A 15,336-nucleotide genomic window follows, 5' to 3' on the forward strand; every position below is an offset into this window, starting at 1 on the left:
TTCCTACCCAAGGTCTTCGTCTTCATTTTACAGATGAAGGAAATGAGGCAGAGAGGTCCAGCAACTCGCCCAAGGGAGTAAGAACTGAGACAGAGTTTGACCCAGGCAGTCCAGATCTCAAGAACATGCTAATCATCACCACACTGTATTGCGTGTTTGTCTTCCTATCACTTTTATTAGATTTTGTATGTGCATGTACAGGAGTTGGGAAAGAGATCAAACAAGTGGCAATTAGATTAAATAGGCCCGATGAGGTGGCTCACACCTGTAATCCCAGCACTTTTGGAGGCTGAGGCAGGAGGATCCCTTAAGGCCAGGAGTTTGAGATCAGCCTGGACAACATAGTGAGATCCTGTCTCTATTAAAAAATAAGTTTAGGTGGCCGGGCGTGGTGGCTCATGCCTGTAATCCCAGCACTTTGGGAGGCTGAGGCGGGTGGATCGTGAGGTCAGGAGTTCAACACCAGCCTGACCAATATGGCGAAACCCTGTCTCTACTAAAAATACAAAAATTAGTTAGGCGTGGTGGCAGGTGCCTGTAATCTCAGCTACTTGGGAGGCTGAGGCAGGAGAATCACTTGAATCTGGGCGGCAGAGGTTGCAGTAAGCTGAGATCACGCCACTACACTCCAGCATGGGTGACAGAGTGAGGCTCTGTCTCAAAAAACATAAATAAAATAAGTTTAGGCCAGGCATGGTGGTTCATGCCTGTAATACCAGCACTTTGGGAGGCTGAGGTGGGTGGATCACCTGAGGTCAGGAGTTTGAGACCAGCCTGGCCAACACTGTGAAACCCAGGCTCTACTGCACCTGTAATCCCAGCTACTTGGGAGGCTGAGGCAGGAGAATCGCTTAAACCCAGGAGGCAGAGGTTGCAGTGAGCCGAGATCGCGCCAGTGTACTCCAGCCTGGGTGACGAGCAAAACTGTCTCAAAAATAGTAAGTTTTTAAAAAAGATGAAATAAAAATCATTAACAGGACAGGTAGGAGTGTATGAAAAGGCAGAGAAGAGCCACAGGACCTCGGTTTCTGGGGAGAAACTGTACGCAACATCTGGGGAATTAATGGTGGTTGGGAGGTACACACGAGGAGCTCCAGCAAGGTCGGCTTCTGCTCCCAAAGGCTGGGGATGTGCCTTTCTTTTGTCCTCAACTCCAGGCCAGGTCTCCAGAGCAGGTTAATTCTTTAGATGGGTGAGGAGATGTTCACTCTGAATGATGCAGCATGTTACCTGCTCTGAACTGGCAATGGGAAAGGAGTTCTAGATGTGCCGGACTCCCCATGATCCTGGCAGGCCCTCAGAGCGGCACAGGGGGTGGACCGCTGGGACCCAGATAATGAGCCTTAGCATTCCACTTATCCCATGTTCACAGTCAGCCACTGCAGGCTGCAGCGCAAAAGGATCCTACTTTTGTGGTCTATGAAGAGAACCACACCGGAGAGGACACGGCAGAGCTGACACAGGGAGAGAGGTAGTGTTTGGGCAGAGAGGCAGTGAGTGGGGCTGAGCTGTGGCTGGATTTAGCAAGCAGAGAATTTTGGAAAGGTGACTCGCTGCTTCCTTATCTGAAGCCGGGTGAGGAGTCTTAGCCAAGTAGTGAGAGGCGTTGCCTTAAATCCTCTCTGGAAAGAGGTGGGATAAAAGTCAACACAAAAGTATAGTGTGCTCTTGGCAGCATAATTCACACCAAACTAAGGATTCTGAGGGTGTAATCTTGGTGCATCGCTTCCCTCTTTCCCTGAAAGAGGGATGTTTCAACCTGACTGCTTGAAACTTGGTCTCAAGCTCCCCTAAAGCCCCTCACCTCTCCTTTCCAAGAAGACAAGTTAGGCCAGGATGGAGAGTCCTCATCATGGTTCCCCAAACCAAAAATAAGAGCTCACACATGTCCAGCAAGAGCCTCCTCCGCACCAGGCTGTGTTCTAAGAGCTCTGCATCTTAACTCATTCTGTCCCCACAACGACTTCTGAGGGCATTCTGAGATACATAAGCAGGAACCCAAACACAACCAGTGAAGCTCAGGGAAGTCGGAGGCAGACCTGAAAGACACAAAGCTGCTCTTGCCCAGGGAGAACCAGCCAGGTGGGTCCCTTCAGTGTCTTCAGCATGGTCAGGAGGGCTGGACTCAGGAAACAGGCGGGGGTAAAGGAAAGGGAGGCCGAAGGTTCTGGAGAACAAACCCAATATTATTGGGTTAAAGGCTTTTATGAAACCACTTGCCTCAGCCTAGGGATCAGGGTGGGCCTTGATGTCACCTGTTAAGCAGTCACCTAGTATCTCTGATCCAGAGCAGTCGCCTAACCACACTGCTTACCAAGGGGGCCAAAATCAGCTGAGAAAACTCTATCTAAACCCACTTCCCTTCCTGGGAAAATAGCCAAACTTCGGTGAGTACTGCTTCCCCTCGCTGACCTTAGGCAGGGCTGGGAAAGCAGGTCAGGTGCTCATCTGCAAGGGCAGGGGCAGAAGCTTTGGAGGCCTGAACCCAGTATGCCACGGTCACCTGGTCCATGGGGCTTCTCCCTGAAGCTCCACTGCTGTAAGCAATGGAGTCTGCGTAACAGCTGGTAACTGGGCAAAGGACCTTAGAGTGGGCACGGGTAGCATGCCTCAGTGAACTGACTGCTACTGCAAGAGGCTGGCCAGACAGCCAACGAAGCCAGCAGCTGAACAGGTGGGGCAGGAGCTAGCAGGCAATCTCCCAGGGGGAGACGGACCAAGAGCAGCAGGCAGTTCCCTAGGCCAAGAGCCTCCCTCCTGAGCGCTGAGGCCAGAGTGCAGTCCACTCAGCTCCTCTATACCCTGCTAGCCCGTGAAGTCTTACCTCCACGTTCAACACCAATATTTTTCCAATTCCTGGACTTCTCATTTCAGCCCCGATCCCCCAAAAAGAGGTGACCAGGCAAAGATTGGGGGGAAGTAGTGGGTTGACATTAATTGATAGGAACGGCTTCGAGCAGTTCATGCTGCCTTATCTCTCTCTCCTTTGGATAGCGTGTGTCCGCTGGAGTCCACGGGGTCGGTGATTAATAGGCGCCATCACTCACTGTTCAGGACGGCTGAAAGGCAGCAGGGAGGGGGTGGCCCTCCCCAGAACTGAGATAACAAGCAGCAGGAATAATGAGTGGTGTCACTCCACTTTTCATTTTGATGGAAAGTCATTACGGGAGTCAACGCCAGCGACAAAGAGCCATGAATCAACTGCTCTGCTATGAAATTAAAATCGAATTGCCGGCCACCCTCAACCTCTACCCTTCCTGGGAAATGGGGATGGGTAGGTGGCTTGGGAGAGGGCTGCTATTCTGGGGTGGGCTCTACCCGATCACAAAGCGGGCAGTTATGGGCAGGAAGTGGACAGGCAGCCAGGGAAGGTGACAGCTCCTGTCTCCACCTTGTTTATCAGACCCTTCCTCCCCAAACCGCATTTTCCCTCTGCCTGGAGGTAAGCTGTGATTAAAAGGAAAATACAGCTTTGCTGGCTCCAACAAGGCTGCTGCTTGACTGCTCCCCTGGGGATTCTGGCCTGAGTCGGGCGGCCTGGGCCTGGTTATGGAAAGGGGCCCACACGCAGCCATCCCAGAGCCCCTTGCTGAACCATTTGTAGATCTGGGGTCCTCCTTACCACCAGAAGCAAAGAGGAAAAGTCCTCAACTTGGGGCTCCACAGTGACAGCTGATGGCCCGGGGAGCCCACCTGGATCAAGAACCCCGAGAAAACAGGTGTGAAGCCTCAACTGCAGGCTCAGAGAAGCAGCATAAGGAACTGTCAGTACTGAAGCAAGAGTTTTTTCCTCTTTTATTAAGTCCGCTATACTAACTAGAAGGAGAAGCTGCGGTTTTTGCCTGATAGGCCACAGGGCCAATCACCACAGCTTCTTGTAGAGAACATGGAGAGTGCCAAGATCACCATCAGGTGCCACTTCCTTCCTGTGGCTTTCTGCCTTCCAGTCGGCCTGGTCTTTTGCCTTGAAGGGCCCCCAAACAACAGCCCTGGCTATCATCTTCATCCCAAAAGCTGAGAAGATGGGCAGGCAAGAACACGGAGGGTGTCAAAGAGAGGTTCCCATCAGGTTCACAGGGCGCCCACTGTACCTCTTGGAGATGTCTGCTTCAATCTGAAAGAGTGATACCAAGTGGGCAGAAGCAGGGGTGCTCAGGGCCTCGCTTTGCAGAGACTGGGAGTCCTCCCACCGGCAGGCCTCCCTTTCCCATCTCACCAGCTTCTGCAGCTCCTTGGTCTTCTCCAGCAGCAGGTCCAGCTTAGGCTCCAGAGCCGCCTGCTCCTCAAGTGCCTCCTGCTGCTTCTGTACCATCAGCTCTTTCTTCAAAGCCAGCAGCTGGGACTGCTTCAGCTTTTGCTGGAGGAATTCAGTCACTCGGTCCACATACCTGTGCGGGGCACTCAGGTGAGTGCTGGGGTAGCTGTGCATCCTGAGCATTCCCATTCAGCTGCTGGGGAGGTGAGAGGCTCAGGAAACCAAATTCCCAATTGGCCGCTTACCCTCACATCCTTAAACCCTTTCCTTTTAAGGAAAACCCACTCCCAGTTCCCCTGTCCTACTCAGGAAGCAAGCAGATTCTTCCTGTATGTATCAAACCACCCCCTCTTGCCCCAAAGAAAACCCCTATCCCCAGTGGATGGCAATGGCCAGGAGGCAGGGATGGGGTCTAAGGGGTTATGGAACAAGAGGAGGAATACAAGGAGGCAGAGATGCTCAAGATGGCAGAGCCTTGCATCAAGGGGAAGCCAGACCTTGGTGAGGCCAGGATCATAAACAGGTGTTGCAGTTGAAGATTGGTAAGCTTGCCAATCAGATCTTCCAGCACTGACACCATGGTAACCATCTTCTCTTTGGTCTGGCCCTGCAGGATGGCTGGAGCCAGCTGGAACTGGCTCACAGACAGGACATCTGCCTCCTCACTCAACTCCACTGCTCTCTGGGCTAAGAAGATCTCAAGCTGAGGACAGAAGAAAGATTGGTTCAGGCTGTACGTGATGACTCACACTTGCAATTCCAGCACTGTGGGAGGCCGAGGCACGAGGATCACTTGAGGCCAGGAGTTCAAGACCAGCCTGGGTAACAGTGAGACCCTGTCTCTACAGAAATTTTTAAAATTAGCCAAACATGGTGGTGTATGCTTGTAGTCCCAGCTACTCAGGAGGCTGAGGCAGGAGGATCACTTGAGCCCAGGAGTTTGAGGTTATAGTGAGCTATGATTGCTCCACTGCACTCCAGACTGGGCGACAGAGAAACTCTTTTTAAAAAAAAGGAAGAAAGAAAAAAAGAAGATAAATTGGTTCAAACTGAGAAAAGAACTCAGAATCTAAGCCCTCAGACTACTCGAAATGCAAAAATGAGACATGAGGGCTAGACCCTGGGTAAGGAGGGGTTATTTCCTCTGAACACTGTAAGCGCTAGGAGAGACTACTGTCACCCTTCAGTCCCCAACTCCTATCTCAGCCTAACCCTGAACCTCTGTCCTTTCTCCCCAGCCTAGGATCAGATAACTGAGAATACAGAGACTCAAAGGGTTCTCTCTGCCCAGGGAAGGTATTTATTTTGTCTCCATGGAAGGAATGAGATTCAGGGAACAGAAATACATGTTTGAGAAGCACCGGATTAAGGCAAGGCTGAAAAGAATACAAGAGCCAGCCATATTAACTTATCAATCCTATTCTGCCATTAAAACTTGACATATCTTTTGTCCTCTCCCCTCAAGGCCGGAAGAAGCCTCTGGGCAGAAAGAGGAGAGAACTGGGTGAGGACAGAACTTTCAGGAGGCTCTCCAAACCAGCAGGCTACTGGGAAGGGAGCAGATATCGAGATTAACAAAGACAGGACCCTGTCCTCCCAGCCTTACAACAAAGGTCCAAGAACGCTGGCTCCTTATGCTGGGCTGCTCAACACCTTAGCCACAGGGATCGTGCTTAAACGCAAATGAGATCATGTTCCTAACCTGCTCGAAACCTCCAACAGCTTCCCAGTTCACTCAGAGACAAACCAAGGTACAGACGCTACATCTCTGAGCTCTTCTACTCCCCACCAGCTCTCTCTCCTCAGCCACACCAGCCTCCATGTTGCTGGTCAACTGTGCAAAACCTGCTCCCACCTCGGGACCTCTGCAGTTGCTCTCTCTGCTTGGGAAGCCCTTCTGCCAGACATCTGCATGGTTCTCTCTGCACCGCCTGCAGTCTTGATTACAGGTCACCTTCTCAATAAGGCCTTCCCTGACCACCAGATACAAAACCATAGCCCTTCCCAACATCCTCGTCATCCTCCCCTGCTATCTTTTTCTCCGTGGCATTTAGTGCCATCTAGCATCCTGCACATTTTATTTATCTTCTTTCCAGTCTGCATTCCCCATTAGAATATAAGCTCCATGAGGTCAAGGACTTTGACTGTCTTATTCATCACCCAAGTTCTGGTGCCTAAGATAGTGCCAGGTGCCTAGGAGGTACCTGATAAGTAACTGGATGAATAGAAGGCATCTAATATGTGAGGCTCCTGCTGTAGGACACAGAAAGCACTCACACCCTTCACACAAACAGGAGGGGTCAGGTCAGGCGTCCGGAGTGAGGCCACCTGTGCTGGTGCCATGCCTCCCCCTGCATCTTCCAGAGATGATGGTACCTCCATGAGCTCATCAAGGAACTGATTCCGGGTCTCAGTGTATTCAAGAAGTGTCAGGGCATCTGGGCCCCTGGCAACACCTTCTGGAGCTGCCAGGAAGAGACAGAGAAGTGATAAAGGATCAGAGGACTGGAGATGGAAAAGACCCTCACGTTTGAGAAGCCCTGGAGGATTAATACGGACAGACTCACTGTGCTAAAGCCACTTCTTGTTCCAATCCAAAGGGGAAGGCTACCTTGTCTCAAGTGTGTCAGCTCTAATCAGGTACCACTTTCCAACCCCCAGCCTGAGAGGAGGACCAGAGCTGGGTTCAGAGGGGTAGAAAGGCTGGCTCTCTGCTCTGGTGGACGGCAGGAGGTAAAGTTTCATCCTGCACCGCCCTCTAGTGGCTCAGACACCACTACATCTTCTCTGCTGTTGGGGCAGGGGTCATGTCACACTCCAGGGCCCCCTGACCCCCCTAGAGCCCTCCTACCATAACAGCTGGCCCACATTTGATCTCTAAAAAGTTGAGAGTTTCTAAACTCTCAACTTTTAAGAACCTCTCTCGGACCAGGCGCGGTGGCTCACGCCTATAATCCCAGCATTTGGGAGGCCGAGGTGGGTGGATCACCTGAGGTCAAGAGTTCGAGACCAGCCTGACCAACATAGAGAAACCCCGTCTCTACCAAAAAAATATAAAATTAGCTGGGCGTGGTGGTGCATGCCTGTAATCCCAGCTACTCGGGAGGCTGAGGCAGGAGAATCGCTTGAACCCAGGAAGTAGAGTTTGCGGTGAGCTGAGATCATGCCATTGCACTGGTCAACAAGAGTGAAACTCCATCTCAAAAAAACAAAAAAACAAACAAAAAAAAGAATCTCTCTTGGTCCCCCTCAACTCACATCCTCATCAAAGTTTTGAGAAACAGTTAAATGTGAGAGAAGCCTCATCTTAGCGCTGCATTTTTTCTGTTTCTAGACATGTGGGGGCCCTTGAGCACCCCACTTTTGCCAGGGCTGCATGGGATGGTGCACTTACCCTGGGTTCCTGCTTCCAGCACTGTGATCTGCAAAGCAACAGCATCGTCTCCCCAGTCTATCCCATCACCTCCAGGGTCCTGGAAGGAGAGCAAAGAACCACAGCAATGGTGGGAGAATTTTCCTGAGCCAAGGAGCCAGAATAAACCAAAGCCCTTGATGAGGTCAATGGCTGCACATTCCAACTCTATTAAGGATTTGCAGCCCTGACTTAGGTGGCAAAGATGGCAGTATGGCCCAACATCCCTGCTCTGTAGTGTTCCCACCTGCCTTTACCCCTACACCCTGCACCAAACACCAGGAAAAAGGACATCAAAATTTACCTCTGACATGGGCTGGGCACAGTGGCTCACGCCTGTAATCCCAGCACCTCGGGAGGCCGAGGCAGGTGGATCACCTGAGGTCAGGAGTTACCAGCATGGCCAACATGGCGAAACCCCGTCTCTATTAAAAATACAAAAATTAGCCGGGCACAGTGGCTCATGCCTGTAATCCCAGCACTTTGGGAGGCCGAGGCGGGCGGATCACGAGGTCAGGAGATCGAGACCATCCTGGCTAACGTGGTGAAACCCCGTCTCTACTAAAAATATAAAACGATTAGCCGGGCGTGGTGGCAGGTGCCTGTAGTCCCAGCTACTCAGGAGGCTGAGGCAGGAGAATGGCGTGAACCCGGGAGGCAGAGCTTGCAGTGAGCCAAGATGGCGCCACCGCACTCCAGCCTGGGCGACAGAGCGAGACTCTGTCTCAAAAAACAAACAAACAAACAAACAAATACAAAAATTAGAGGGGTGTGGTGGTGGGCGCCTATAATCCCAGCTACTCGGGAGGCTGAGGCAGGAGAATCACTTGAACCCGGGAGGCAGAAGTTGCAGTGAGCCAAGATCGCGCCACTGTACTCCAGCCTGGGAGACAGAATGAGACTCTGTCTCAAAAAAACAAAACAAAACTCTGACATGTGACGTGTGAAACTCTGCCTCCCTTGGACTATACCTGATCTTAGAGCTATGAACTTCAAGTGATGCCTTTACAGACATAAATGACACTTCTCTTATGGTTAGAGTAGTGATCAGAGAGAGACAGACTGAGAAGGCCTCCTCACCTTTGAATCTGATTCCGGGAAGATGCCCCAGTCGATTCCAGCAGCCTCGGCAGAGATTCCAGAGTCAGTCCCCTCAGACACTGCCTCTACCCCAAAGTCGCCCCAGTCAATCTGGAAAGGGAAAGAGAGTGTTAGCTCATGGAAGATGGATTTAAAAAGGGCCAGGCGTGGTGGCTCATGTCTGTAACCCCAGTACTTTGGGAGGCCGAGGATAGTGGATTGCTTGAGCCCAGGAGTTTGAGACCAGCCTGGGCAATATGGCAAAACCCTGTTCCTACAAAGATGTTAATAAAAAATTAGGTAGGAGTGGTGGCGCAAACCTGTAATCCCAGCTATCTGGGAGGCTGACTTGGCAGGATTGCTTGAGGCTGACAGGCACAGGTTGCAGTCAGCTGAGATCATGCCATCGCACTCCAGCCTGGGCAATAGAGCAAGGCCCAGTCTCAAAAATAAATTAATTTAAAAAGGAGGGTGGGGCTGCCTTCCCACAGGCCTCAGCTGCTTCTGTAGAGAGCACACTGTTCAAATGCAGTGGCCTCTAAGCTCCCCCAAAGAAAGCCCATCTTCAGAGAGCTCACATGATGGAGGTTCCGAGTTCAAAGCAAAGCACCTTGCAAAGCCTCTGTGGCACTCACTCACCTATACTCAGAAAAATAAAGGAGTAGGGCCTCCTGGGCCCTTCTACCTACAGTCACTCTCACAGAAATCCCCCTTTCTTCCCTCTGGGTCTTGGGTTGGGCTGTTGGGGGTGGGGAGGGGATAACCAGCTCCCACTCCGCTCCCACAGCTCATCACGAGGCCCATCTTACCGCGTCTTCTGCCACCTGCTCAGGAAGCTCCTCGAGGTGGGGTCGCTCCACCACAGAGGGTTCTGTCCCTGTCCTCCACTCGTACACCGTTGAGTTTCCCCGCTTCTGCACAAACCGCAGCATTGGCAACACCTGCTCTGTGGGGCTTCAACAGAGCACACAGCTGACTCTCCTGCCAACCATGCATGAGGCCAACACGGCTTTGGCCTGGGCCACATGGTCAAATGGGCAAGGCCCCCACAGGTTCAGGTGTGTAAAAAGAGTTCAAATGTTATATGGGAACAAGACAAGTGGAGAAGGGACATGAGCTGGGGAACACAGGCAAAGCACCCCCACCAGGAGAAGCTGAGGCCTCTTTACCTCTCACACACAAACCCCACAGACGCCTGGTACACGTCGATGGCTTCCCCCAGGGACTGCTGAGCCGCTGCCCCAATCTCAGCCAGCTGACTTGGCAGGTCCTTCACCAGGGCCAGCAGTTCTCCTCGGACATTTTCACCCTAGAGAGGGGAGAAGAGGGGGAGTGAGACAGAAGTGGTGAGAGGTGGAGTCCAACAGATTGAAGAAAACATCCAAAGACCAAAGAAAAGTAAGACACTGGCCCAAAGGGGGCGCAGCCAGGCTGAGGGGTCAGATGGGGTCAGAGGAAGACAAGCAGGGGTCCAGGTGTCCTCTGGCTGCGAAGAGGCTGCCGCCGCTCACCGTGATGCCATACTGCTTGCAGGACTGGTAGAACTGCTCCCGCATCTCGGCAGCCCCTGCCTGGCACTCCTCCTCCTTGCGGCTGTATTCTTGCTGCAGCTGCTGGCACTTGGCAATCTGCTTCTTCAGTGAGGGGATCTCATAGTTGACATTCCGAACCAGGAGGCTAGAGAGTTCCACTGAGAAGGGCCCAGGAAATTCAGCCCAGGACACCCTCACATGAGGCAGGCATGCCCCAGGATGCACACACACCCTTTGTGGTGGTGAAGAGCATGAAGTCAGCTTCCCAGCCCCACTTGCTCCCAGCTGTGGAGCCTAAGACAAGTTATTAACCCCTCTAATCCAACCCTCATCTGTAAAACAGCGACAATAACATTTATCATGAAGATGCAAGAGAGAATCCACATGACACACCAAGCACAATTCCTTGCATTTAGTAGATGCTCAGTAAATATTAGCCATTATTATTATTTATACTAAACCCAACCCAAACACAGTTAGTCCTTTAGTTGCTCTCTCTCAGGCACTTGATATTCACTCCCAGGAAAACCCGTGCCTCTTCTGCCTTGTATAGAATGGGGGCACGGGGGTGAGGGTGGGGACAGCACACTCCCGCTAACCAAGAGGTGAGTGGTGGAGGATCCACACACACCTGCTCGCTGAGGCACGGTGAATGCCCACTACCGGCCTGAACCTCCTCCTTCCCCCAGCACTCTACCCCGGGAAAATCAATTCCATCAAAAACAATTGATTTTACCACCTACAAATAGGCAACATCTACACTCCAGTCTCTTCCCACTCACAGACTGTGCCTCCTATAAGCCTGGTATCTCAGAACTCTGAGAGTGGGTTTCCCCATGGATACCAGGGCTCCCAGGCTGGGCCTCTTTACCTAAGTAGGTGTTGTCCTTCTCATACAGGGCTATAATCTCCTGCCAATCCTGAGTAAGAACAGAAAGACGATGTTAAGCCAGAAAAGCACTCAACAGCCACATCCCAGCTCAATCCCTAAACAGGGAAAGTTCTCCCAGCCTTCACATCACATCAAACACAAACTCTTTGTCCTTCTTTCAACTCTGCTGGCTAGACCACCCACTTTAAGAGTGCAGGCAATCCCTAAAGCAGTGGGTTTGAAAATTAAACTCAGGGAGAGGATCCACTTTTGGAACAAACTATAAAGACAGAGCGAAAGTTCACGAAATATTCTATGTAGGCATCCCCACTGGAGCCTCAGAGAGACCACAGAGGCCATGGCTCCTCGGACTGGATGTCCCCAGCCACATACTACCAACCCTTGACCCACACTTGCCTTCATTCGCTGTGAAGAGTATCGGCCAAAAATATTTTTCGTGGAGGCCTCTGTGCCTTTGAGAAGGTCCAGGATTCTTAGGCAGTGAAAGTAGTGAATGTCTACAAAGCAAGAGACAGGATTTTGAGAACTAAAATATCTTCCTCACCTACTCTGGGCACTGCAGGTGGCTGATTCATGTATAATATACTGCCAGTAACTTTAGTGTGTAGCTTTTCCCTTCATCATTTCATAGTGGAAGAAGCCAGCATCTATACCTCAAATAAAAATCGCTCCCTCTCTAAAGGCCAGCCCTGGTGGCTAAATAACAAGAGAGTAGCTCAGCTGATACATACTACCTCAGCAAAGAGGGGACTCCAGTGACAGCCCCTAAGCACTCACAGGACCCAGACAGCAGCTGGGCGATCTCTTCGCTCTCTGGCATGTCCTGGATGGCAGCATTGATCTTCTCGCGGATCGTCAGCACCAGACTCTGCCATTTCAGGCTGCAGTGCCTTCTGTCCACCAGCCAATCTACATGAGAAGCACCCAAATTAGAGCATTCCCATTCACATCACCAAAATTCCATCACTAATTCGAGTGAAATACACTGAAATTAGTCTAAAAGTTGTCTTTACATTGATTAAAGTATGGGGGTCATGGGAAGATGGGAATAAAGACAAGCCCAAAGAGATGCCGGGGGCTAAACCAGGCTCTGACAATCTGACTTCATTAGCAGTGTGATTTTTATAGAGCAATTGCCTCAACACAGGGATAACAAAAAGTTTAAATTGGTCCTGACATGAAAGTGCCACTTTTGGCCGGGCGCGGTGGCTCACGCTTGTAATCCCAGCACTTTGGGAGGCTGAGGCGGGCGGATCACGAGGTCAGGAGATCGAGACCACGGTGAAACCCCGTCTCTACTAAAAATACAAAAAAAATTAGCCGGGCGTGGTGGCGGGCGCCTGTAGTCCCAGCTACTCGGAGAGGCTGAGGCAGGAGAATGGCGTGAACCCGGCCGAGTCAGCCACTCCAGCCAGCCTGGGGACAGAGGAACCCGTCTCAAAAAAAAAAAAGAAAGTGCCACTTTTAACCATTCTCGATTCCCCATAATATTTTTGCTTCTATGGGTAATTATATCTTTCTTCCTGACAGAGGATGCTGCTCAGCTTCCATTTCCTCAGGGCTGGGATTAACCATGACAATGGAAAATACAAGATGGTTATGCCAAGTACCGGAAGAATGAACAGCTGCAAAGCCCCTAATACCTACAGCGCCCTAAGGACTAGATAACATGACTCTATTGTGAACAGTGAAGTACCACCCTGTACATGTGAATACCAATGGGACTGACCTCTCAAAGTCTGGGACCAGATTTGAGGCTTCAGAGCCATGCATATTTCCTCAGTGAGAGCTGAGAGCTGAGCTTTGTGGTCAGATGGTCTTGGGTTCTTGCCATCAAGTTTCTTGAGCAAGTCTACCATTCTGTGCCTCAGTTTTCCCACATGTAAAATGGGGAATAGTAAGACACTGACTAGAAAAGGGAATGCAGGTAAAACACTGAACAGTGTGCCTGAGACATGGCAAGGACTCAAAAAATCATAGTGATCATTTTTATCATGTCAAGTGCCTAAAACAGCACCTGCTACACAAAAAACCCTCAATGAATGGTGGTCATTTTATTGGTCCTTTTCATGACCAAGAACAAGCTCACACACCAAGACTGCACATGGGCTGAAGGGACAGTACAAATCTGAAGGGAAGCTAAAGAAGCTCCCCTTGTGGCCACCAAGCAGGACTGACTAAATGGCCCTACAGAGTGGTGAATTCAGAACTTGAACTCTGCCAACCAGTCAAACGCTAGGGTCCCACACTAGTATCAGTTATACTCCCTCTGCTATATTCCTATAAAGTTTTCAGAAAGAAAAATTCTGTTGATGTCACAGAACTAGAAGCAATGGACTGTGGTAGTCAAACAAACACCATCTTAAGGACAAGACTGGCATCAAACCCATGAATCCAATAAGCATTTTAAAATGCCAGGAGCTGTGTGATCATATGAAGAGGTCTTCCCTGACTATGAACTGGGGAGGAGGTATGTAGGCCCCAGACAACCTGGAGATGGCCTGGACACTAAAAGGTCTTCATTTGCAACTGGGTCTTAGGTCCCTCTTCCTCTTGAAATCAAGGGGGAGGTGGAAGCTTTTTAAATGAGGTTTTTGTTTTTTTTTTTCCTGGCATAATGCAAAAGGCATGGACAGTGGGTCAGAGAGACTTAAGTTCCAATTCAGATGTGCCACTTAGTGGTTGATTGTTTTTTGTCTTCTTTTTGAGATGGAGTTTCACTCTTGTTGCCCAGGCTGGAGTGCAATGGTGAGATCTCGGCTCACCGCAACCTCTGCCTCCCGGGTTCAAGTGATTCTCCCACCTCAGCCTCCCGAGTAGCTGGGATTACAGGCATGTGCTACCACGCCCGGCTACTTTTTATTTTATTTTATTTTATTTTACTTTATTTGTATTTTTAGTCATGGAGACATGGAGACAAGGTTTCTCCATGTTGGTCAGGCTGGTCTCGAACTCCCGACCTCAGGTGATTCACCTGCCTCGGCCTCCCAAAGTGCTGGAATTACAGGCATGAGCCACCGCGCCCGGCCGTGGTTGACTGTTTTTAAAGCGAGTCATTTATCCTGTCCCTGAATGATAAGATAACATATAAAGACTCTACATACAGTTCCTTCCCACTGCTATCAGGGAAGCAGGTCTGGCCACAGATGGGGCATAGAACGAGGTCAGTGGTCAGCATCTCGTCCCAGGCTTTCAGGCGTTAGAGCTCCCGGCTGTTGGACACTGGGGGCAACGAACGGGCCTCCCCCCGACAGCCGGCTGCGCGGTGGCGCCCCCTCCTACCGAGCAGCTTGCTGGTCTGGATGTCGATGGGCACGTGCTGATGGTCCTGACGGGAAACACGGTGGGGAGGGGGGCGTGAGCGCGGAGAGAGGACGTGCCACTCGCGCGCTCATTTCACGGTCCCAACCACCACCCTGCAGAGCCAGAACGGGGCTAGAGCGATGGGCTGGGTTGAGCCGCTCCCGGAGGGAGACCGGGGACATAGGTTAGGGGTCCGCGGCCAGTCCCCAGCACACCCAGCTCCTGTCCCCACACCTCCATCTTTCCTCCACTTCCGCTTCAGGCTGGAGACTCTGGCCCGCCCCGCCCTACCACCAATCCAGTGGCGTTGTGGCCGACCCTCCGTTTAGACACAAACGGGCCTCCTTCGGCCACGTCGCCGCCTTCCGTACAGCCAATCAGGGTTTACGCCCCACTCAGGCCTCAAGCCCCGCCCACCCTAAGGCTCCGAATGGCTGAGCTCGGGAGGGGCGGGAGAATGGAGACAGCCAATCGGAGACGCGAGGCGGGCTCAGGGCCGGGGACGGGAGGGGGTGCGCTGCAGCGGCCGTGCGATTGCGACAGGCGGCGCCCGAGAGCCCAGCCTGGCTGCCGCTTCCCCTGGCGGGCACTGGGTCCTCTCCACGCAGATTGAGGCGTCTGCTGGCGGGGTCCTAGCGCCGATCTGGGAGGCCGTTGCAAATACCTTCTTCCCTCCTTGCGTCACTTTACCATCCAGAGCAGTGTGCAGGTCTCTTGTGGCACTTGTCATGCTTTGCCTTCTCATTCAGTTTCTCTAATAGACATAGTTGAGCACCTGCAACGTGTTGGGCGATTAGGGCAGGGAGGGAGGGAGGAGAGTCGGTGAGACGTCCCAAAGAAAACACCTACATTGAGTCTAAAC

At 51.6% G+C, this 15,336-nt stretch overlaps 1 protein-coding gene across 3 annotated transcripts; it reads right to left on the minus strand.

Moving 5' to 3' along the window:
* Nucleotides 1–3,769: 3,769 nt before the first annotated feature.
* On the minus strand, nt 3,770–14,839 carry CDK5RAP3 (CDK5 regulatory subunit associated protein 3). Of its 3 annotated transcripts, XM_058444721.1 has the most exons (15): nt 14,709–14,839; nt 14,454–14,499; nt 12,901–13,080; nt 11,949–12,080; nt 11,568–11,668; nt 11,151–11,199; nt 10,259–10,437; nt 9,917–10,056; nt 9,557–9,701; nt 8,748–8,858; nt 7,650–7,728; nt 6,632–6,720; nt 4,753–4,958; nt 4,217–4,388; nt 3,770–4,114 (listed from the first exon to the last, which is right to left on the minus strand). In XM_058444721.1, the coding sequence occupies exons 1-15, from the start codon at nt 14,712–14,714 to the stop codon at nt 4,049–4,051; spliced, it is 1,701 nt and encodes a 566-aa protein (XP_058300704.1). In that variant the 5' UTR covers nt 14,715–14,839; the 3' UTR covers nt 3,770–4,048. The 3 variants fall into 3 exon arrangements, with proteins under 3 accessions (XP_058300704.1, XP_032019253.1, XP_058300705.1); XM_032163362.2 differs by lacking the exon at nt 12,901–13,080 and having other exon boundaries at nt 14,709–14,836; XM_058444722.1 differs by lacking the exons at nt 12,901–13,080; nt 14,709–14,839 and having other exon boundaries at nt 14,454–14,701.
* Nucleotides 14,840–15,336: the final 497 nt, after the last annotated feature.

This window comes from Hylobates moloch, unplaced genomic scaffold (genome assembly GCF_009828535.3).
Source record: "Hylobates moloch isolate HMO894 unplaced genomic scaffold, HMol_V3 SCAFFOLD_10, whole genome shotgun sequence".
In the NCBI taxonomy this organism is placed as follows: Eukaryota; Metazoa; Chordata; class Mammalia; order Primates; family Hylobatidae; genus Hylobates; species Hylobates moloch.

Excerpts from the sequence above, each read along its gene's own strand:
- CDK5RAP3 (XM_058444721.1), bottom strand. Across the intron at positions 13,081-14,453 it reads CCAGACCAGCAAGCTGCTCG|TCAGTGTCTTACTATTCCCC; the intron begins GTAGGAGGGGGC and ends TCCCTTTTCTAG. Across the intron at positions 9,702-9,916 it reads GTGGGGTTTGTGTGTGAGAG|CCCCACAGAGCAGGTGTTGC; the intron begins GTAAAGAGGCCT and ends GCTCTGTTGAAG.